The sequence below is a fragment of the Annulohypoxylon truncatum genome (genome assembly GCF_022578515.1).
Source record: "Annulohypoxylon truncatum strain CBS 140777 unplaced genomic scaffold F4807scaffold_8, whole genome shotgun sequence".
Lineage (NCBI taxonomy): Eukaryota > Fungi > Ascomycota > Sordariomycetes > Xylariales > Hypoxylaceae > Annulohypoxylon > Annulohypoxylon truncatum.
In genome coordinates, this window is record NW_025953794.1 from 1,126,877 (window position 1) to 1,149,212 (window position 22,336).

Genomic DNA, 22,336 nt, shown 5'->3' on the forward strand with positions numbered 1-22,336 from the left:
TATACCCCTCTGACAGAGATTATAACTTTGCAGATTGCCCATATATTCGTTTGTTGTTCTGGCCGAGATAGAGCAGCTTAGTAGGTAGTTATGGTAGAGCTTCTTGCATACCATGGGGGACCTAGCTCGAAACATTCATATCCACCAATGGCCTTTTTTAGAATGAGGATTTGATGATTTCTGGGTCATATCATATTCTTATATATCGGGGATTGAAGAATAGAATAACTGATTCAACGGTGCTAGGTACGGGAAGGTGGAAGAAATAGAAACTTAGGTTGAAGTTCTATCAGAGCTCGATGTCTTCTGGGTTCCACTTCTCTGTGCCGTAGACCCATTAGCTAGTGGGTACCTAGATACCGCGAGACTGGAACCTCAGGGCTGGGATAAATCCGCACAGCCACACAGCCGTGGTAGGGCCTTAAATCTAGAGGCTTGACGGTTAACCCAATATTTCCTAATATTTACAAGTTCCCCGGGCAGCGCGGGTTACATGTTTGAAGACCCTGAGATTGACATTACGTGCCGTACGTACGCAGCACATATATGTATCGAACTACCAACAAAGTTCAAAACCACTTGCTATTGGTTTACCAGTTGGGAAGATAGACCGATTATAGACTAGACTGAAATCCAAGGCTTTTCCAAGACCTCTTAAAACTTCTAAGTGGACCAACGGTAACATTCACACTGCTTATCTGTGTAGGACCTAATCCAAATCCGATCCCGCCTCAGCCGACTTGTCCGTCTTGTGGATGTCGCGTATATGAGAGCTTACGACAGGCCATGCTCTACCGAGATTCCTCACCACGACCACCAATATACATACCTGCGATCCATGGAGGATGACCAGTTAGGCACGGTTGGCTCCTCAAGTGCCAACTACTAATATACCTCTATACCTCCATCCCTCGCTCACCACACTCTCATTTATTATTTCTACCACCGACGCGCCAAGAGGGTGTTGCCGATTTCCGAGGGTGACCTGGGAACTTCCAGATGCTCGCCACCGTTCGGAATCGCGGCATCGTGTCGTTCTTCCTAGGCTTCCTCCTCTGTTACGCTATAGCCGCCGTCTACTTGAGATCTAGATGTTATCGCGACCCATCTTCCGTCTTTTTCAGACCTGAGTCCGCCCGCGTTTTGACGTATTCCGCTTTCCGCAAGGCGCAAGCCCGGAAATTTGGTAATCTGGCGGCTTTGCACGCAGTGACGAAGTGGGCTAACTCGACGGATCCTGAGCTGTGCGTTGGCGTCGCGTCCGTAAGCCGGCATGGTTTCTCTTACCTTAAAGAGACTCTCGGGTCCATACTCGAAGGTTTAGATGACCTCGAGCGCCAGCGCATCTACGTCGTCGTTTTCCTTGCCCATACTAACCAGTCCGAGCACGAAGACTTTCACCAACCGTGGCTCCTCAATATGGCCGACAGCCTCCCGACCTACCCCGACGACCCTAACACCACCGATCTCGTGCGCCAACTTGAGATCGACGGAAACTACGAGGCTCACGCTCGAAAACAAAAGATCGACTATTCCGTCCTGCTGAACGAGTGCGCCAAGGTCAATGCTAGCTATACCATGACCTTGGAAGATGACGTGATCGCTTTGGACGGGTGGTATCACCGTGCTCTTAGCGCTTTAGAGATTGCCTCGAGGAAGACCCGAGAGCTGGGACGAGATAGTTGTATGCCACCCACATCATTCAAGAGCTACCCTTCCCCATCCCTGTTCCTAAAACCCATTCCCGCCTTCGCCTAGTCAGTTTTGCTAACCTCGCTTTCTTCCGCGTAGTCCTCTACCTACGTGTCTTTTACGACGGACGACTCCTTGGCTGGAACAGCGAAGAATGGCCACTATATGTCGAATCGAGTATAGCAGTCTTAATTATCGAAATTTCTATATTGATGGCTCTTCGTTGGCGCGTCGCCGTGGCACGGAAAGCCCTTACATTTTCGGCCATCTTCGTCCTCTGCGGAGTGTGCACTCCCATGCTGATCGGTCTGTTTTTCGCGGCCGGGCGCAACTGCATGATGCCAAAAGCGCCCGGTGTCCATCTGATGCACCAGTATGGCTGCTGCGCTCAGGGACTCGTGTTTCCGCAACGTCAGGTCCTCGATCACTTACTTCCACTATACCGCGATACCCAGGATAACCATGCCGCCGTCGACACGTTTCTCGAAGACTGGGCCAACAACCACGACGGTTTGCGGTGGGCCGTCACCCCGGTCCTTATACAACACGTAGGCGGCAAGAGTTCCCACGGTGCGGGCGACCAGGAGTCGGGTTCGCTCACGGACGACATGCCGTTCGATTATTCTTTCGAGATGAACGACCCGATCGAGCTTGCAAAGGAGCACCGGGCGATGATTGTGGAGAACATGAAACAGGCGAGAAAGGGCTCAAAATAATAAACATACGCAAATAATCCGTCTGTCTGGTTTGGCCCAGATCGGAGCGCAACTTAGCAATGTGGCCTCCGCTTGGCTCGCACTAGTCTAGCAAACAGAAGACGTTGCGCTCGCAGCTACATATACCGAATCTACAATAGGCTGACATAAGGATGACCTTCGGTTGCTGCACAGAACAGCGGGACGGCCAGACGATCAGGAGAGAAATTAGGTGGGGATTTATGCAACGGATCTACAAGAAATAACGATCAGTGAAAATCCCCACCGTTGATCGGTATGTAATGGCGGCTCCTTGCTCGCAGTCAATCGAGGAAGGGCGAACGTCGCCTAGAGTTGACGTTCCAGTGCACGTATTCTAGAGTTTGCCCACAAACATACTGCTGCGAGCCGAAGATAAAAAGAGTAGTGGCCGACTATTCAAGATGAAATGGTCTATTAAGCCTATCCTACCTAGCATAGCGCACCTGCGTGAGAGAATGACACTTGCTTTAGCTACACCACAATTAGGAAGGTGAAATGTCGCATACGTACATAGGTAGGCGCCTAATTACATGTCCACTGAGCAGTTGGCGATAATGATTCCCTTAGACCCATTCAATTACCTACCTACCTATATCATATATAGGTATTCCTCTTGGCTCAGTATCTGTTGAGGCTATCGAAGCCAGCCGCACGACTTCTTTCGGGTATTTCCAACCTAAGGGAACCTAAGGGACTTGCAAAACCGAACCTATTGGAGGAGACGCCATGACTTCGACCTCCAGACGCTGCAAGGCTTAGCAACTCAGGTATAATTGGGTTTGACCGTGGCCAGTCACATTATTGATCATCCGTACGATAATAATTGTACCTATGGCTGTCGACAATGTTATTTTGGCGTAGTGCAGATGCCTTGGATGCTGTATTCTCGATTTGCGGCTAGTACCCAGCTGGAACTCATAGGCCTGTGGAGTAGGTGATAGGGCGCGGAGATATATCAACGACATCCTTAGGACTCGCGTATTAGGTATCATCTTGTCGCCTCCAATGGATTGTGGTGTTAGAAAATGTTGTATAACCTGAATCTTCGGGAAAGTTGACTTTATCGCTTCGTTCATCCAGATCCTTTAATTGTACCCAATCAAGAACATCAGAGCCGTGGCATCTACTCGATGTCAGCTAGAATATATAATCCCGCGAGAGCAGCGGACGAGGAGACGGTATGATTGCACTTACTCTTCCCAAACCTCCCGAGGAGTCCCGACAAACACGGCAGGTAAATGCCCAGCGAGAGCTTGCGCATAGACGTCTCTGTACAGATGGATGCCGAACACTAGCGTTGACGTGCCAACTTGCTCGAAGCCTCCCGGTGAATGTACAACCTCGTGGCCTAGACTACGAATGAATGCCTCGTCCACGGAGTTGAAAATGGGTTCCTGGAATAGACAGCGGATCGGTACCCGGTTGTCGCGTTGCAGTTGTTCGACCATGTATACAAAAGCGGCTAGTTGTACATGTGCTCGCCGCTTGTTCTCCCAGGAGCCATCCTCGGGATCAAAGGATCCTAAGCCGAAGCAGATGGCGTCGGTAATAGCAGAACCGCAATTACGGGATGCAACAACATCCCGTAGTTGGTGACAGCCAGTTGAGGCCCTCCACTGATCCCTAATACGTCGATGTTCCCTCTCGATATCAGAAACCGACAAGAATGACGGGCGTGGCTCTGAACCTTTGGCATTTCTACTAGATGACGGACAGACGGCGGGGTGATGAGATCTCATGCGGCGTCCTTTGCGACGAACTTTGGTCCACTCATCACCAGTCTCAGCTCCTTGTTCTCCAGCCGCCGGGCCCATGATTAAAGTAAGGAAGAACTTGATAATAGATAGACAGTTTTATCAAGGTCAGTAATGATACCCAGGTTCCTAGAGTGTCAAGCTGTAAGCCGTAACAGATCTCCACAGTGGCAGCTGTTACGAAGCGCTGGTTAGGAGAAACGTATGGCTACCTATATTCCCAGGCATGTATTTTGTAGTATGTTACTTACGTGTGGTCGGTATGGCGTAGAACGAGTTTGTTGAATGTTGAATATGAGAATATGAGAACTTTGATACTACTTTGGATCTAAGAGATCGATATAGGATCTCGCACTGTGCCTCAAGCCAGCTAGGTTAGTAAGAACAATGTTATGGGCGAACTATAGCCCAAGTACCTAAGTACATTGACCTGTAGCGCACGTGACCACCACCATCTTCAGTCTCTTGTTTTCGCTACCCTCTAATTGCTCATGCTGTCTTAAGTATTCTGTGTAGACATTCAACCTACCACTTATACGTTGATTATTTGGATTTTCAGTCGTTTATTTTCTGATTCTATGAAGTCAGAGCCTTGCTTCTGCCTTCCACCGTAGAAGATGACATCCTGTCCTCAGGCAGATGTTTTTCCAATCATAGAAAATGCAAAAAATATCCGACAGGTAACCCCAAATCAATTTAGAATTTATTTCGGCCATTGAGAATGTCCTACTTATGAGAAAATTCAAAGAACGCCAAGGCTGCGCCCTCTCGCCGTCGGTCAATTTCTCCGTCTGGGACTTATTCAAGGCGCTCGATCATACCTTAGGTGACATCGACTAGCACAGCTGAGATGTAGACAGCAAACGTAATACACCCGTACTCTCAGACACCTACCTGCCTAGACGCCGCCCTGGTGCGACTTGGGGGAGCACAAACGGCCCCGAGGTGGGATGGTAAGATTGCATATATCTCAATTCATCGACGTTGGTCGCTCACAGTCGCCCAAAAATAGCCCCCGACATACGTACGCTGTATAGCAGCATATACTAACCAAGACAGGGGAACAGGTAGTGTATGTAGATTGTAGGTCGTAGAGGTTGGGGCTTCCCGAGTGGGCCGTTCATCGGCGCTTACACTGATCATCATGATTGGTTGTTTGCTCTTGATAGCCTCCCGTATCCCTGTCTAACGCAGTGCCGGTGTATTTCTCTGTCACCAACCACAAGCCATCTTAGAGCCTGCAGCCCTTGCTAATGTGATCCCGGCTCCCCCCTTGCCGTCGATCGGTTCAATTGGTTGCTTTAAACAAATCACTTTCGTTCCTACATTGAACGAGCGACTCGCTCTATCTCTTTAGAAGCCTCTCATTGGCTCTACTCGGTCGGTTGACAGGGGGCGGGCTCTTGTGCTGCACGTCGTGCACATCCTCCAGCCCTTCTCACTGGACCGCCCGACCCAAAATGCCGCCCGTCTCTCCTGACCCTGGGCTTCTGGAGCGGGGAGCCGTGGTGAGCCATCGATGGTATTGGCCATGCAATGCAGGTGCTTGAACAAGAACCGGAAAAGCCTTGCAGTTATTGCTTCCACCCGTCAGTAATAACGGGCTCCCTCTGCCCTACAACTTCTTCCCGATCTTTTTTTTAATTCTTCTCCATCACCGACGCCAGATTCATATTCCTCCAAACGGGACAGATACATATCACAAGGCCGATATCGAGCTGTTGCCGCCGCCGCCACCAACGTGGCTAGGAATATACTCAAGTTAGAGACGAACGTTGTGTTTTTCCCTACGAAGGTGGATCCCGACAGCCGCGTAGAAAAGAGCGGCGCTCATCACTTCGACTAATACACTTGCCAACTTCCGTGGCGAGTTTGGATTTCACCTGTGTGGGCAAGAGGCCGGTACTATTAGAAAATTTCGGGGTCGTATTTTTGATTGTCGGTCGCTGTGCGACGAGAAGAACTGTGCGCGTAATATCTCGGATCGTCGTCTTCGTCGAAGGTGTACAAAATCCAACACAATGCTTTCCTCGGTATTATTAGCCGTGGTTGCCTCGACCTTGGCAGCGGCCCATACAGTCATCACCTACCCAGGATGGCGAGGAGACAATCTCATCACGAACTCTTCGTGGCCATACGGCATGCAGTGGACCTACCCATGTGAGTGAACCCCTTCGATCTATATAGCATCTCTTATTCGTGCCGTTCTTAATCGGGACGAGCATCATGATGATCATGATGACCATAAAAACTGACACGGCGATCGTAGGCGGCGGCATACAGTTGACGACGAACAGATCGTACTGGCCCACCACCGGCGGCGCTGTCGCGTTCCAGCCGGGTTGGTTCCAGGGGCACCAGACGGCATTCTTGTATATCAACTTAGGCTTCGGCACCGGTGGGCCGGACGGAGGACCGGAAAACATGTCATTCCCCATGATCGCACCCTTTCAACTTCTCGGCCCTTCGAAAGGTCCGTATCCCGGCACCGTCTGCTTGCCACAGGTACCGCTGCCCGCGAACATGTCTTTCAACCCCGGCGACAACGCGACGATACAGGTCGTCGAGATAGCGCAACACGGAGCTGCTCTATTTTCGGTAGGTTTTGTCCCTTTCGAGCGGCAAATAGAAACTTGATGACTGATCTGTCTCTCCTAGTGTGCCGATATCACGTTTGCCGCACCAGGCGACCCAAAGATCGCCCAGGTAAACGGGTCTAATTGCTACAACAGCACTGACCTCGGCTTTGCCGATATCTACACGGTCACGACGCAAGAGATAGGTGCTGCTGCCAATATGACCACCAGCGGCGCGGCTAGGTTCTGGTACCAGGGCTCTTCCGCTTGGAGCTGGCTAGGTTACCTGCCCGTAGCTATATGTTCTCTCTGGTTCTTATTATGAAGCTCAGCGGATAGGTGAAGGACTAGATACCTAGATACCTAGAGACGGATTGAGAAGCAGAGCGAGCGATTTTTCTTCATTTTTAACTTTTTGTATCTATATACCATTTGGCATCTTAAATCGGCGCACGGGGCGAAGGGACGGATGCTATTGCTTGGATGGCCGGGGTTGGTCTCCCCATGCCGGCCAGACTTTATAATTGAAGGGTGAACGGGACGTGCGGATTTGATATCTAGCTATACCATGATTCGCTCTCGGACGGAGATTCCGTCATCTCCACATTGTCTTGAGGATCAACAGATACCTTTCCTCGGACATCATGAATGAAAAAATTTACACGATTCTTAAAGTGCCTCATACCGTGACCATTACGGAAATGACCTGAGCAGATACGCTGCTAAAAGCGTGTCAGACTTGATCTTCCGGAGAGCTGTGTAGCATACGTATAAGCACGGCGGATACCAACATGACCTTGCACACGTCAATGGCGTGACGTGTCAGAGTAAGCGCCGCCACTGGGACAAACCCCTATGAAACTAGAATATTTTGAACGTGAAGCTAGGCTCGGATGATTCTGTGACCGGCTTTGCAATATCTCTAGAGCGTACGGAGACAACGCCTAACGTTGACGGAGGCATGTAGAAAGGGGATACGCTGCTCAACCAGGCTGCGTTGGAGTAACGTACTTGGATCTGAGCTATATCCTACTCTCATATGAGAGTCGCCTTTGATCTGGCATCTTCGCTAAAGAAAGGAAGGCTACCCGGGTACTCATAACTAGGTTAAGTACCTGTTATCGGCAAAGCTGAAGTAACGCATTTCGTCACAGTATCAAGTCACGGATAGGTGGTCTTGTCTAATGTTATAGGAAGGGATCTCAATTACTTTTCAGCGTCACAGCTCTATAATAGTAGATTTTACTACTAGGTCTGCGTCGGTTGTCGCCATAGGAATGCTTAGCCCCGACTCCTCGCGGCATGAAGAATGTTAGGACTAAAATGTATCAACGTGTATCGTAAGCAGCAGCGCTTTACCCGATAGGCTAAGGATGGGCTTCGCGGGCAATAATTCCGGGAACAATCATCTCAATAGCGCTAGACATTCGTCGGCCATCTGCTTCACCCGCGGCTCGGAGGCACGATCTTTGCTTGAAGCTATAGACGACGACATGCTTCTTGCCTCAGGTGCGTACTTGCCGATCACGGTGATAAGAGTGCCGGCGGCTACCAGCGCTCGGAACACCACCTCCCCTTCGGTCTGTTTCTGGAGAATCCAGGCGAGCGCCGTCAACAAGCGAACCTGCACGTTCGTTGGTACCTTCCCCGGTTCCCTAGACGCTAGAACGGCGAAGTTCAGCGCGACTGTTGTCAAGGCAACTTGCAAATTACGGTTGAAGGGGCCGATCGCGGGCTGACCACCGATGCCCAGCACGCGATCGATGAAAGAGACGGCCGCAAGCCCTTCCGAAGGCTGTCCGAGAAGTTTCCGGCCCTCGGCAGATTTGAAGAGGTTGGCAATCGTGCGGGACGCCATCATAGCGTGGTGCTCGTTGGGCTGTGCACCGGATAGGACGCCTTCAAGCGCGGCCGAGATGGCTATCTGCACCAAACTGCCGAAGTCGGGCGACTTGAATTTGGCAGCACCGGTAGAAGTCGCGATGCACCGTAATAGATCGAGAGGCGCGAGCCTGTCAGGGTAGTCCCATCGCGCACACATCATGACGACGAGGTTGATAGAGGCCTCGTCCACCACCGGTTGATCTGCTTCTAATCTCTGTTTTACCGTAGCTAACACCTCTTGTGCCGGAGGGTTAAGCGAGTGGTCCTTGCGCCCCGCAGCCTCGAGGCCGGAGTTGATGCTAAGTATCTTCTTGAATATAGCTACGCAATGAATTAGAACCATTGTAGCCATAGGTTGCCATGGAGTTCGTAGTGATACTTACGCTCATATTTGGCAGCCGTGATAACCAGGTAATCGCGCTGCGGTAGAACCTTATTGCTAGACGAGCTAGAGTTATTACCTGGTCGATCTTGCGACTCGGTGCCGTACGGATCGGGCCCTCCTCCGGAATCCTGGCCAATCGTGGCACCTTGCGTGTTGGTAATGATGAACTGGGCGACCTGATCCAAGAAGTTTTGCGAGAGCTCGTTATCGTCGATGAACTTTTGTGCTCTGGTATAAGGATTTTCGGATAAGTTGTATGGTAGCTTTAGGGAGGGCTGGCCCTCTTCGATAGCGACATCGAAGACATAATCGTAGGACTGACCATTATAGTCGACCTTGCGCCCGCTGCTGCCAACCGCATCGACAACGGTGCCGACGTTAATCCACTGCTGTTGGCCCATCGACCATTGGTGCGCCGTCACAGAGCCGTTCTCTTCCCTGATCATCTGCACCTGGCCCTCTTTAGTGCCCGACTTATTCTTCAGGAAGTCGGGCCCCGGTAGCTTTTCCTTGTTGACGCTACCAACTTGCTGTTGCGGTATCGAGGATGATTTCACAGACTCGTCGAAATGCGCTAGTGTATCAGGACTGGCCAGGCGTTCGGGGCTGCGCGTAAAGACGCGGGCAACGCCGTCGCTGGTGCCCGTCACGATGTCTCCACTTTCCGGGCACACCGAGACGGACCAGACCGAAATGGCGGGATGAGTAATGGTCTGGAGGCATTCGGAGCCTCGCCATATGCGAACCGTCCGATCTTCTCCCGAGCTGACTAATTCGCCAGAAGGCAGACTAGCGAGGGAATATATGAAGCTCTCATGGCCACGCAGCTCCCCAACTTGCTGGCCGCTCAGCTTCCACAACCGGATAACTCCGTCGTTGCTAGCGCTGGCAAAGTCGGCGCTGCTAGGGTGACCGGGCGGCACTTGGCACAGGGCGCGAACGACGTCGGATGCGTAGATGGTGCTCTTGGGTTGAATTTCGCCAGCTACAGCAGTACGTAGGTCATATATGCGGATGTTTTTGTCGGCAGAGGCGGTCACGATCGTGTTCTCATCCAAAGGCAAGACATCCCATACCGCTTCCTCATGCCCGCTTAAGATGGCCTCCAAATCCCACTTGCGAAGGTCCCATATCCTCGCCGTCTTGTCCCAACTACCCGACACTAGATAATGACCGCCAGGGATAACGGCTAAGGCGCAAATATTCCGGGCATGACCGATCAGCAGACGCTCCGCATTATCCTTGGAACCCGAGGTAGGCCTCCTGACGTCGATGATGGTATCGGAGCCGGCGGATACGACTAGGCCGTCGGGATAGTCTGTAGAGGGGGTTAAATAGGTTAAACTGTTATAGAACTCGGTTCCTTCGGTGGCGACAGTCGACTCATAAGTTGGCGGGGAGGTGGAAGTTCGCTTCCAGGCGCGAACGGTACAGTCTCTGGCCGCGGAGAGTATGAGATCTGGAGCGGGGAAGCAAACGTGCCGAACCTGTAGGGGAAAAGGTTAGCTAGCAGGCCAAAGATGACGAGAAAGCGGCGAACTCGTACATCAGCACTGTGTCCGACAAGCTGCGCGGATAGCTTGAAGTCCACCATTTTATGATCGGACAACTACTGCAGCCACCGGCACTTTCTCTGTAGTTTCGCGATGGTTACTCCTCAGGTTGAGAGACTAGTCTCACGAATTCCGATTACGAGTTTCCTAGTTTCAGGAATCGATTTAGAAGTAGATGTTTTATGATCTACATCCAATGGGTTGGTAGAAACCTAGTTGGCAACCATGAAATAAGAAAGACGAAAATATGTAGTTAGGTACGGATCGTTGATGTATGTCAAGTGGCTGTCAAACATTAGCTATCAGAGGTACCTGCCCGCTATACGTTAATAACCATGAGATGTGCAAAACTAACGCAAGTGGGTAGGTGGGGGATTTCGGGCTGAGACTTCTAATTTCGAAATCTTCAGGGCTAGCTGAGCATTCATGGATGACATCAATCAGTACCTAGGTACGTACAATGTTCTCTGTACATACATAGTTATGGTAGGTAAGATGTACATAACAGCACCAGTGACCGTTGAGAGTTACCTAAGCTGCTAAGGTATCTAAGTACATATACCCCCACCTCACACCTTGCACCTTACAATGGATCTAGGTTTGGGCCCACTTAACTAGCCGTCGCGTCGTTGAGGCTCGTTAATTGAATCTTCAATCCAATCCGTTCTCCATTCCAAACCCCTTCAACATCACATTCGACACCTTTTTCCTTTCTCTCTAAGCCTCTCATAACTTCAACCACCCCCTCCCTCTCCCCCTCGTCTCTCTTTCTCAATATTGGGACCTTACACTTCGATCACTCTGTTCTTTGGACAACTCTATCCATCCACTTCAGTTCAATCTGGACATACTTAAAATACAAAAGGTATCCAAATACGATTCGCGCCGATCCAAATACCATTCTCCATTCTCCGAATCCTTTAATGAACGAATGCGATTCTATTCCGGCCACCCCTTTGCGATTTGAACATCACGACCCATTACGAATAGTCACGAACATCCGTCTTTCTTCTCTTCACTAGTCTTTCCAACGTTACTCTCACTTGTTTGTCGCATTCGTTTTTTTCGGCTGCTCGGTTGATCTTGCGGCGCATCTAATTCATCGCCGACAATTGTTCTCGTCCACCTACGTGGTACACACCTACTATTTTACGCCCTCGACTTCTGTTTTCATTGATCGATCGAAGTGCACGCAAACCAGTGCACAATACATCTACAACGGTGCATACGGGCAATTCAACCGTCCCTCGTCCCAAAGTTCAGGTTTGAGTCTCTTGGTTTCAACTCCACGCGACGTTTTGCGAAGTTTCGTTTTCAAACATAATATCATTGCCCGACTCTCGCGATGGCCACCCCCGAAGCTTCCCGACAATATGTGCCTCTCACCTGCCACGGCCATTCCCGTCCTGTTCCTCACATCAGTTTCTCGCCGCTCGAGAAGGATGACGTGTATTACCTGATCTCAGCATGCAAAGGTGCGTACCTCTGCCCATCTCTTCAGTATCCATTTAGAGTATATATTAATAGCTGACTCGTCTAGACGGCAACCCGATGCTTCGCGACGGCCAGACTGGAGACTGGATCGGCACCTTTATCGGACATAAAGGTGCTGTTTGGCAAGCTAGACTTAGCCCCGATGCGGCTACCGCTGCTACGGCCTCTGCAGATTTCACCGCGTGAGTGCTTCCCCCATTAACCTTGGAAACGTGTAGGCATTGGCTAATCTAAACCGACAGAAAAATATGGGACACCCACACCGGTGAGCTCCTGTTCACTCTGCAGCACGATCATATTGTTCGCGCCGTCGCCTACCCGCCGGACAATTCCGATCTCGTCGCCACCGGCGGTATGGAGAAGAAGCTACGCATCTTTGATCTCACCGAGATGAAACCTCCTTCCAACTCCGAGGCCGCAACAAATGGCAACAACGCCGAGGCCGCCGTCGTACCGTCCACCATCTTGGCTTCCTCGGCCTTCGAGATAGGGGCTGGAATTCATACCGCCTCTATCAAGTTCATCGTCTGGACAAGGGATCCTAACATCCTGATTACCGCGTCCGACAACACTCTGCGCTGGTTCGACTTGCCTAGCCGAAGCGTTGTGAAGCAGGAGGTGCTGGACGGCGAGATCGGATCATGCGAGTTTTGCGCCCTGGCTCCAGAGCATACGTCCAAGACAGACATCGGCGAGGGATTGCCGGTTCTGGCCGTAGCTGCTGGCAAGTCTATCTACTTCTGGGGCGGTGTTCGTGCCATGAACGAACTGAAGCGCACCAAGATGAGCTACAAGGTAGCAAGCGTCGCCTTGGACCCCAAGGGCAGGAAGATCGTGGTCGGCGAAGACATCCCAGCGACTTGGGCAAGGGTTTACAGATGGGATGACGATGAAGAGATAGGTTCGTGCTACTCGTATACCTACTAATTCTTTCCACCACTGACGGCTTTGAGCAGACATCCACAAGGGCCACCATGGACCTGTTTGGTCAGTGGCATTCTCACCGGACGGCAAGTTGTACGCTACCGGATCGGAAGACGGAACTATCAAGATGTGGAAGAATTGCGAAGGGTTCTACGGCCTCTGGCGTGGAGGTGCGAACATGGCGACCGAACGAAGCGCCGAATAGGGTAACGCGCTTCGACGACAGGCTTTGACTGATTCGACCAAGAACAGCGAAGACATGTCGAGCGATCCCTCCAAGTAACCACTGCAAAATTCTGTCTCCGTAAAAGCAAAATGCTGTCGCCTAACCGAGTTTCGATGTTCTTCGAGTCCTCTCTAACCGAGCACGATTCGATTGGACAGCATGTTTAGCCGTCTTGGGTCATGGACGGAATGAATAGTCCGAGATGATACTGACGTAGGTATTCATCGTCTTATAGTTGCTAGATGTGTCAAACTAGCACCGAGGTGGAGGATCACTGTACTATTGCACCATATTGCTTGGAAGTGAGACATAGATGCGATAATAAAGTCAGAGGAGCCTGCAAAGGCAACCCCGTAGTGGTACAATGAGGCTGTTTGGTCTTTCAATAATTCAAAATTCGTGATGAGTGTGATGTTTGATGCGTATATGAATATTTAGTTGTGGAGCGGACGGACATGTCAGTGGGAACAAGGGGTTTGGGTCTTACCGTTCCAGGTTTACACTACTGCCAAGGGAGGTTGTAGTTTTTCTATTGGCAAACCTTGGGCGACATTTGGTCGTGATTACCTATAACAAGAAGTATCCGTTTACCAGGTCCTCATTACCCTACAGTATATCCCATCTGGGCTGCTTCTTTATAGGTTGAAACAAATCACTCCGATTAACATTACTGGATGTCCATAAAGTTCTTAAAAGTATACCTATACAAAGACAAATGTACTTTGATAGAGTGAAAGCCTTCATAATCTGTGAACGCTGGATACGATGCACAAGCGAGCCGATTTCTTTCTCATGACCTTTAGGATAGACGAGTATGAGCAGGAAATAAGACTGATATGTCCCTACATGTCGTATCGGACCTTAATCCACCGATAAATCTTCATTAGATATGTAACTAACGTAAATGCTACACAATATGACTGTGTGACGTACCCACGACTACTGGTTTACAATTAGACCTTGCATCTAGATATCCATTAGGCTTGGGAAGAGCCCTAGAGCTCTATACTCCTCTAAGAGCTCCAAGGACCTTGTATATATGTGTTCTTTCCATTATTTAATCTTGAGTAGGCTGTCGAGGACACGGCGACCATGGGCAAGAGAGGTGTACACCCCGTACGTTCCTTTGCGCATATATCATAAGTGAAGCAACAAACCCAGTTAAAACTTTGAATATTTAGGTAGTTTGATAGGGTCGTCTTTGCGTCCCTTCCATATAACCAGATGGCTTCACCTATCTCGAACACCAGCAGTCAGACCGCCGCTTCCTAAATAGCCGTCCTTAGTGGTAGATTCTTTAATGAGTATCCATCCAAGTTGCCCTTACAGAATGCAATTCGCTCAAATTCGTTACGATATTTATTCTACCCGACATCTTCTGTATTTGTTTTACATATTCCACACTATCGTTCAAACATTAGATACTACATTATCTTACTATATTTATTTCGCTACGAAGGCAGATAATGGTTAGAAGCATGCCTTCTAAGAAGCGCAAACAGCCCTGGGAATATTCCACTAACAGAAACACCATCCGCGCACGCAGACGCAGAGATAATTTACCTGAAGAGCAACTTGTAGCAGAGGACGGCAAACTCTTCGATACCAAGGCGATAACTCGTGTTTGGGGGATAACATCTAGTACTCAGGAGTACAAGATGGCTTCCGAGGAAGAAAAGAAGAAACTGCTAGCAGCGGACGAGAATATGGTAATGGAACGTCGTCGGTCAAAGGGACAGGATGTAGAAAGCAAGATGGCGAGGTTCCTTGAACGCTAAAACCTCGCCGCCAACAGTGGCAATGTGGCTGTCTCGAATCCCCTTACACCTTCTACCGATGCCAGAGTCGGCACGGACTCTTTGACGGATCCGAGTCTACTACCGCTATCACATTCCCCCGGACTCACAGGAGTCCCGGACCACCATGTAAGTGTTCATTCTAGATCCGCCTCGGTCACAGCTCAAGCGTAAAGATTGTTAATTTCTTAATCACAGAAGGTGTGACGGATCAGCCTTATCACCTGTAATATCGCGAGGCTGTTCGACTTGCGATTCTCGTCTTTTGGTGGTTGTTTGGCTCAATTGGCAGGTGATAGCTTCCACCTACCCACAGGCTCTTTGTCCTGTCGTGACAGAAGGCCCCAAATGAGGGAAACGACCCGCCTGGTGGCGGCTCTGATAGCTTCGGGCTTGGTAGCCCTCGCATTACCTCCACCTCCCTTTCTCTACCTCTCGCCGACATCTTAGGACAAGATAGCGTGATAGGTCAAGACCAAATGAGGTCTCAAAGCCAACAGGCCCACATAGACTACGGACAGGCTTTTTCACCTAACGGTTTCCAGTTTGGAAATCATTCCATTTCCATCAACTCGGCTAATGCCGCACTCGAAGTGGAATTAAATCCTGATCAAGCTCAGATTCGAGATCTGCAGAACCAGGTCAGAACGTTGAGTAACGAGTTGATCATGACTTGAGCAACCGTTGCCGAGCTTGAGCGTCGCGTCAACCAGATGCAAATCCTCATGGCTGTGCCTAGTAACAATTGGCGGCCGCTAGGGTCGCACATCGACTAAGTGGAAATGACCCGAGCAATGCTGGTCGATATCCCGAGCATCATGCCGGAGACCAAGTCGAACAGCTCGCTGGCGAGAACAATGGAAATAATGTTGCGGACGATACCAACCCCTTTCCGGCACAACATGGCGATGATATGGGATACTTGATGGCCCTAATTAACGAAAATACCTAGGAAAGTTTGCTGGACCGCTGTGCTTCACTGCTATAATGTTATACGATATCTGCTGCTGATTGTTTGCCTACATATCTTCTATGGGCGTAGATCTCATGATGTAGGTAACGGAATTCTTAAGAACTATGGAGAATTCTATGTATAATAGCTTAGAAAATGTTAATCTTGCTTCTACTTTTCCATTGCATACCTACTCGGCGCTTGGTCGTGGATTTATTAATAACTAAAAGGGGCCTATGAAGATACCTATCAATTAACGATCAAAATATTTAGGGCTGCAACAGTATTGCGGGCAACGCTGCCGCTTTCCAATTGCATAATTACCTCCTTATGTAATTCTCTAAGATATCATGTACACGGCGCTAGTTCCTAAGAAGGGGATATATGATTTATAAACCTTGAAACATAGTCGGCGGTCAGTACAGGGAATTATAATGATTGTGTGATATATCTGCCTTGAAGGAAGACTAGGCTGATTTGTTGGTTCAAAGGATTCCTTTACTTAAAGACTTGGTTGGTGCCCAACCGTGATTATTCAAGTATCACACTAAGTGAAACATACCTGTCTCTATATCGCAACTACGGATGTGACCGGCTGTAGGTACGTTTGAAGATGTCTTCAAGTTATGACACATCCAATTGAATAGACCCATGTACCTACCCAGGTTGTTTTGCCTCGCATTTTCCGGGCACCTCTACAGTCCTATAGGAAAGAACCTGTTGCCACATGGGAATAATATGGGCGAAAAAGCTGCTTGGGCGGGTAGTATTCAGCCGCAAAGCAAGGCGGACTGCGCATCTCCTTACATCTCGGTATATGGTACAGACTACCTACTAGGTATGCTTACTACAAGCATCGGAGGTCGGAAGATTCTCTGACACCTCGAAAGCTACCTAGATAAATGTTATGTTAGGGAGATGCCGGGAGATACCTGAGTAGGTATACGGTTTCTTGAAAAGGCAATAGTCCTCTTTCAAGGCAAACCGAACCCTGAATGGGGGGTAATGCAGGGGGAGTTCCAGACGTGTGAGCGGGGCACCAACACGTTTTGACGGCGTTTTAAAGCGACGCCTATATAGGTATTCAAACCCTCGGCAAGCCGTTGTCGCCTAGAATTAGCCAATAAGGATCGCGATAGATCAAATACGGACCCTTCATCTCGGAGAGCTCCAGGTCTGCTCCGGGGTTCATCAATGTGCGACTGGGGAAGCAAGAGGTGTCAGCCGCACAATATTAAGGCAAGCCGCAGACTACCGACCCGCGGGGCCAGATGGATGATCTACGAGATTCAAGATGTGTCTGCTCGCGCGCAAGTTTGCTCGCCCATCAACTATTCGCATGTCCTTACGGTGATGCTGACGGGCGCGGGGAGTCTGTCTTCGGTCTCATACCCTAAGCATATGAACCTCGGAAGCCTCTTATATCTCCACCGTCTAACATACTTTGCCAATGTCGCCGGCGACGACGACTGCTAAGCAGCAGACGACCTTTGGCGAGCGCCTTTCCGAACTTACAACAGTCTTCACTCCGCCGTGCCCAATTACGTGGCTGCTAACGACGACGAAAACGCCATCTCAGTTTCCGGCGTTTCCTACCACAGGACCCTCCTCATGCGATCCCCCCTCTTGGGTCGATAACATCTCCCAAAAGGGCTTTGCCTATTACTCGCCAGCGATATGTCCCAGCGGCTTCGACGTAGGCTGCACCGCAAATGATGACCGCATCGGCGAAGGATTTCCGCCCACGTCGTCGGGGGAAACTGCTATGTACTGCGTTCCGAGGTAGGATGAAAGCCTCTAACCCCGCTTCCATGATAGCCTGACTTATTCCATCTAGCGGGTTCGCTTGCACGTCGGACACAACCGACTTTCGAGGTGGCATCTGGGGATTTTCGGGGAGTGGTCCTTCTGTCACCGTAGGACCAGCCATACAGATCCGTTGGAGGGAAGAAGACTTGAGCAGCCTCCAAACAGACCCCTTGGACCCATTAGATTCTAGCCGGCCATTCGACGTGACTATAGAATCATCTGTTTTTAGTATAACGGAGACCACCCTCCCAACTTCTTCACCACCCGAAATAACTTCAGTACTATTCGCCCCCCCAGCAATCTCAACTGGAACGACTGCATCGTCTACTAATTCCCCTATTACACCTACTGCAATAGAGCTACCCACAAGCACATCCCTACTCTCGTCCCCTAGTCAACTGGATACAGCGGTGCCGATCCAAACTGGAACCGCATCTACCACCAGTAGCGAGAATAATCCGATCCCTAGTGCAAACGAAGGCAGTTCTACAAACGTTGCGTCGAGTACAAATACGGCGGCAATGGCTTTGTCCGGGATTCTCATCGTGATCATACTCGGATTCTTGGCAACGGTAACTTTTCGTCGATATCGTCGGTACCGCGCCGGAAAGATAGAGGCATTCTTTCCCTTCCAACCTACACTCTGGGCCAAACAAGTCATGGGTAAATGGTCCAGCAGGTCAAACCCTCCGCATCGAAGCCCGGGGGACCTTCCGGCCAAGGTGCCGGATGCTGAGTTAGGTACTGATGGGCCGATACCGGAACTTGGACCGGGGGATCCGCTGGGCACAAAGGATAATCCGGCAGAGCTGGCAGGAAGCGGCGCGAGAAATAGTTGGATGTCACATGTATCGCGAATATTTACGGGGAGGTTGAGGAAGGAAACGTGGTCGGTTTGAAAGCCTTGCGTTTTTCATCAGTTGCGTATTCTGCGAGACAGGGCGTACTATGATTAGATGACAGCGTTTGACGGAGGCAATTCCGGGTTGTTATAGAAAGATTTCCAATCCATGTATTCTAAATAACTACCAACTGCTTATGTACCTTGGCGGTTAGCTTAAGGTGTTTGAACTTACCAAGGGAATTTGGAGAGGACGTACCTACTGCTCAGGGCTCTAGATGGAGAAAGCCCGGAGTAGCCGGCTAAGAAATCGTTACTGCCCATCTATGGTCGATATTCCATTAGATACGAAGTCAGAAGTCTCACCTTGCGCAAGACGTGGTCTAGCTACGATGGTACCTGGGTGCCAGGTTAACTGGATAGAAAATAAAACTGCTGTATGTGATAACAATAGTATCTACTTATGTATGGTCTATCTGACATTGCTTCTTATTACAGAAATCTGAGCCAATAAACAGTCTTCTATGGCAATAGAAATTCAAGCTGATGCGTACGGGGTCCCATACGGTTCCAACTTCAGACCTTCGATGTCGACGTACCCGTACTTGGTGTGATCTTTATCCTCACTCATCTCCTGCGCCCACTTCTGCATAGACTTAAGGAACACGTCCTTGTGGTCGTCTCGGCTCAGGTCCAGCGGTTCCTTATCTTTTCCTACTAGTCGTATCCTAACAATTCTTGTCAGCAATTTTCCAGAAATCGTAAATCTAAGTCGCGGGGAAGGGATAGAAAGGGGGAGGGGGATGCTGAGGGGGCTTTGTAAGACGTACTGTGTGCCCGTTGCCATATTTGTGAGCTCGAAATCTTGCTCGTCAAAGTACTCAATGGCGCTCTTTACGCGCCCGTCCAACATCTTCTTCGGTAGATCGAATTCGTTACCGATGGGCCTTCCTAATCCGATCCCGTCTACGGTCTTGAGCGCGTTCACCATGGCGTCTACGGTTCGCAAACCCCCTGTAACGTAAACTTTAGTCTTCGTCAACTGGGGCACGATCTTTTCGGCGAAATCCAAGAAAAAGGCTTCTCGCTTCTTGGTAGTCTCTCGCTTGTGATGGAAGGCGAGCTGTTGGTACGTTCCGCCCGATAGCTATAATCCCTTGTCAGTTTCAACCGTACATCAAATTTCAAGTATTTCATGGTCATACCTCGACGAAGTCAAAACTGCGCTGCTCTAGGGCGGCGCATAGCTCTCTGCAATCCTCGGTGGTAAACCCGCTTTCTTGGAACTCTACGCTGTTGACCTTGATGCCCACGATGAACTTCTTGTCGTTGACTCGCTTGCGAATCTCATCGGCAATTTCGAAGATGATGCGCGCGCGATTTAAGAGCGAGCCTCCGTACTCGTCCGTTCGCTTGTTGGTAGTCGGTGATAAATACTGCGCTATCAAATATCCGCTATAGTCCGAGTGAGTCTTTGGCCTCGACACCGTATACGGATTCACTTACTGTGCTCCGTGCAACTCGATCCCGTCAAATCCAGCTTTATAAAGATATTCCGCAGCATGAGCAAACCCATCGATCACTTGCTGAATATCCTTCTTATCCATGGCTCTCGGTTTTGCAAACGTCATACCTAGGATACGCCCTTCCAACTGAACATCACTTGCCGATATAGGGTGTTCTTGGATCTCCGCGGAAACCTGGCGACCTGGATGAGATAATTGGCTAATGATGAGGCTTCCGTGCGCCTTGGCTTGAGATGCCAGGTCAGCAAAGCGTTGGAATCTTTCGCCAGAGAATGGCGCATCTCTGGGAATGATAGGGTTGCCCGCGGCCTCGAGCTGATCATACTCCAGCATCGTGTTCCCCGTCAGGATAACGCCATAGCCGCCCTCTCCCCATCTCTTGTACACGTTGATCAGCTCCTTGGTGGGTATCCCACGCTTTAGAAAATCTTTGGGATCCCACGTCGAGAGGCGTTCCGTCATCGCAGCCTTCATGAACCGATTCATAGCAGTCCTACCGCTAAACTCAAATGTCAAAGGGCGCCCTAGAGGCTCAGGGTCGACACCTTCGCTGTGGAAACGTTTCGGCGACATGGTGATGGATTTCCTTCGAGTTCAAAGCTACGAATGAATGGTTGTGGTTGAGCGTCTGAGGAAGTATGAGGACACTTTGGATGGAGAAGCCCTCGAGTTAAATAGGTATACACACATTGCGAGATACGTTACGCTACTGGAGGATCTTGGGTGAGGTTCTCGTACGTTCGTATGCTATGGCCGGGTGAGTTGTGAACTAAACATTACCTAATGATGCAGGAATTTGTCAGCTACCGCAGGCAGCTCAGGACCATTGCCCCTTTTTGGGAATATTGACTCATGAATTTGATCCCGGCCACCCTGCCACCCTGCCACCCTGCAACCCCCGACAGCTTCGACAACTGACACGGCGTAACTGGTGCCTTTGGTGCTATTTGAAAAGACTTATGTATAATGTCATATATTTCGTTATTTCCATTTCGAACCCTCCGCGGCTTAACTATCTCCCTCTAGCACTATAGTCAGACTCGTGCATTTCCGAATTCCGAGGAAGACTTTAGAAGCATACCCACTAAAGGATAGGCGGTATTATATCCCATGTTAAGTATTGATTCAAGATCTAGTGCTGGTACCTTGGTGGGGTGCTTACTTACGTAGGCAACGTAGGTACCTATGATCATGAAATGAGCTATGACCGCATGCCGTGGCCCATGGATTACTGATGTCTTAAGAATAGCCGAGGTATAGTAGACTTGGACGCGGGTTGGAGCCTTGAAATCTGCATCTCGCGTATGTAAAGTATCCACACCATGGAGAAAAGTTGCAACGAACCCACTATGGCCTGTTGTAATGAGGTAGGCGGTTGACTTAAGAATTAGTTCCCGCTCCGGCCCACCTTATAGCTTGAAGTCTCACCGGACCGATTCCGGGTCAGCAGGTCGGCCGAGATGCGGTTCTTGTTAGATGACGGTCCAAGTTTATACTCATCCATCGAGGAGGATCAACCTTCCCGCGAGCCGATTAGCTCATCAATGGATAGAACTTAACTGGCGCGTTTTCTATCCTTTTAGATGAAAGAGACATGTATGCTCTGTTGGAGGCGATGCATCGAGTCGGCTTTAATTCGCAGGTAAGTAGCTTTGGATGCGACAGATGTTATCGCCGTCTTTTGAGCGATTCAAAATTAGAGCGAGTGTCGGCGGGTAGAAGAGCATCCATGTCCTTCTTCGGGGTTGTACGTTGGTCTGCTTATTAACTCATACCATTCTGTTGTATCTTCATCGCGTCCGCTAGGCGGGCCAAGTCGGGAAAAATTGGCTACCTTTAAAGTGGAGACGCCCGAAGTAGGAAGCCATTCCAGCTAATCGTTTTGGGGAATAAAAAGGATATAAGAAATAAAAGAGTGCATCGTAATTTGATTCTTAGGGCTGCAAGCTGCTTCGAGGACTAATGCCAAGTCGACCATCTGAAGGAGCTCTTCCTCATTGAACAGTTGAATCCCCTTTCGAAGTACCTGATAGTGTTTCTACCTCCAGTCTATTCCCAATATTATGCCCAGGCCAACTGAGACGCAAAGTTGACCGCGCAACCGACACCGGCGTGAACAGGCACTGAGGAAGCAATTCGATGCGCTGTAGTTGCTTCCCGTTGTTGTATGTACAATTTCCGGGACTG

General features: G+C 49.8%; 8 protein-coding genes across 8 annotated transcripts; 5 read left to right on the forward strand and 3 right to left on the reverse strand.

Moving 5' to 3' along the window:
* Nucleotides 1–567: 567 nt before the first annotated feature.
* On the forward strand, nt 568–3,014 carry F4807DRAFT_388544 (uncharacterized protein). Its single transcript, XM_047995876.1, has 2 exons — nt 568–1,684; nt 1,792–3,014. Exons 1-2 carry the CDS (start codon nt 1,000–1,002, stop codon nt 2,406–2,408), a joined length of 1,302 nt encoding a protein of 433 aa, XP_047856655.1. The 5' UTR covers nt 568–999; the 3' UTR covers nt 2,409–3,014.
* A 396-nt stretch (nt 3,015–3,410) lies between these two features.
* Nucleotides 3,411–4,243, reverse strand: F4807DRAFT_458339 (uncharacterized protein; the record flags this gene model as incomplete). Its single annotated transcript, XM_048001192.1, has 2 exons — nt 3,411–3,552; nt 3,624–4,243. 2 exons carry the CDS (start codon nt 4,241–4,243, stop codon nt 3,411–3,413), a joined length of 762 nt encoding a protein of 253 aa, XP_047856656.1.
* Nucleotides 4,244–5,969: 1,726 nt separating this feature from the next.
* F4807DRAFT_388625 (uncharacterized protein) lies at nt 5,970–7,431 on the forward strand. The gene is made up of 3 exons (XM_047995878.1): nt 5,970–6,343; nt 6,453–6,781; nt 6,842–7,431. Exons 1-3 carry the CDS (start codon nt 6,205–6,207, stop codon nt 7,082–7,084), a joined length of 711 nt encoding a protein of 236 aa, XP_047856657.1. The 5' UTR covers nt 5,970–6,204; the 3' UTR covers nt 7,085–7,431.
* Nucleotides 7,432–7,492: 61 nt separating this feature from the next.
* Nucleotides 7,493–10,928, reverse strand: F4807DRAFT_388620 (PFU-domain-containing protein). Its single transcript, XM_047995877.1, has 3 exons — nt 10,575–10,928; nt 9,027–10,515; nt 7,493–8,964 (listed from the first exon to the last, which is right to left on the reverse strand). Exons 1-3 carry the CDS (start codon nt 10,620–10,622, stop codon nt 8,165–8,167), a joined length of 2,337 nt encoding a protein of 778 aa, XP_047856658.1. The 5' UTR covers nt 10,623–10,928; the 3' UTR covers nt 7,493–8,164.
* Nucleotides 10,929–11,926: 998 nt separating this feature from the next.
* F4807DRAFT_458342 (WD40 repeat-like protein) lies at nt 11,927–13,204 on the forward strand (the record flags this gene model as incomplete). Its single annotated transcript, XM_048001193.1, has 4 exons — nt 11,927–12,056; nt 12,122–12,257; nt 12,318–12,976; nt 13,032–13,204. 4 exons carry the CDS (start codon nt 11,927–11,929, stop codon nt 13,202–13,204), a joined length of 1,098 nt encoding a protein of 365 aa, XP_047856659.1.
* Nucleotides 13,205–14,689: 1,485 nt separating this feature from the next.
* On the forward strand, nt 14,690–15,328 carry F4807DRAFT_388654 (uncharacterized protein; the record flags this gene model as incomplete). Its single annotated transcript, XM_047995879.1, has 2 exons — nt 14,690–15,150; nt 15,220–15,328. A coding segment is annotated over one exon (314 nt), but the record flags the coding sequence as incomplete, so codon positions are not given.
* Nucleotides 15,329–16,793: 1,465 nt separating this feature from the next.
* Nucleotides 16,794–19,144, forward strand: F4807DRAFT_417665 (uncharacterized protein). Its single transcript, XM_047997260.1, has 3 exons — nt 16,794–17,755; nt 17,811–19,060; nt 19,122–19,144. The coding sequence occupies exons 1-2, from the start codon at nt 17,424–17,426 to the stop codon at nt 18,679–18,681; spliced, it is 1,203 nt and encodes a 400-aa protein (XP_047856661.1). The 5' UTR covers nt 16,794–17,423; the 3' UTR covers nt 18,682–19,060; nt 19,122–19,144.
* Nucleotides 19,145–19,161: 17 nt separating this feature from the next.
* On the reverse strand, nt 19,162–20,722 carry F4807DRAFT_458345 (NADH:flavin oxidoreductase/NADH oxidase; the record flags this gene model as incomplete). The annotated part of the gene is made up of 4 exons (XM_048001194.1): nt 19,162–19,351; nt 19,454–19,770; nt 19,829–20,078; nt 20,130–20,722. 4 exons carry the CDS (start codon nt 20,720–20,722, stop codon nt 19,162–19,164), a joined length of 1,350 nt encoding a protein of 449 aa, XP_047856662.1.
* Nucleotides 20,723–22,336: the final 1,614 nt, after the last annotated feature.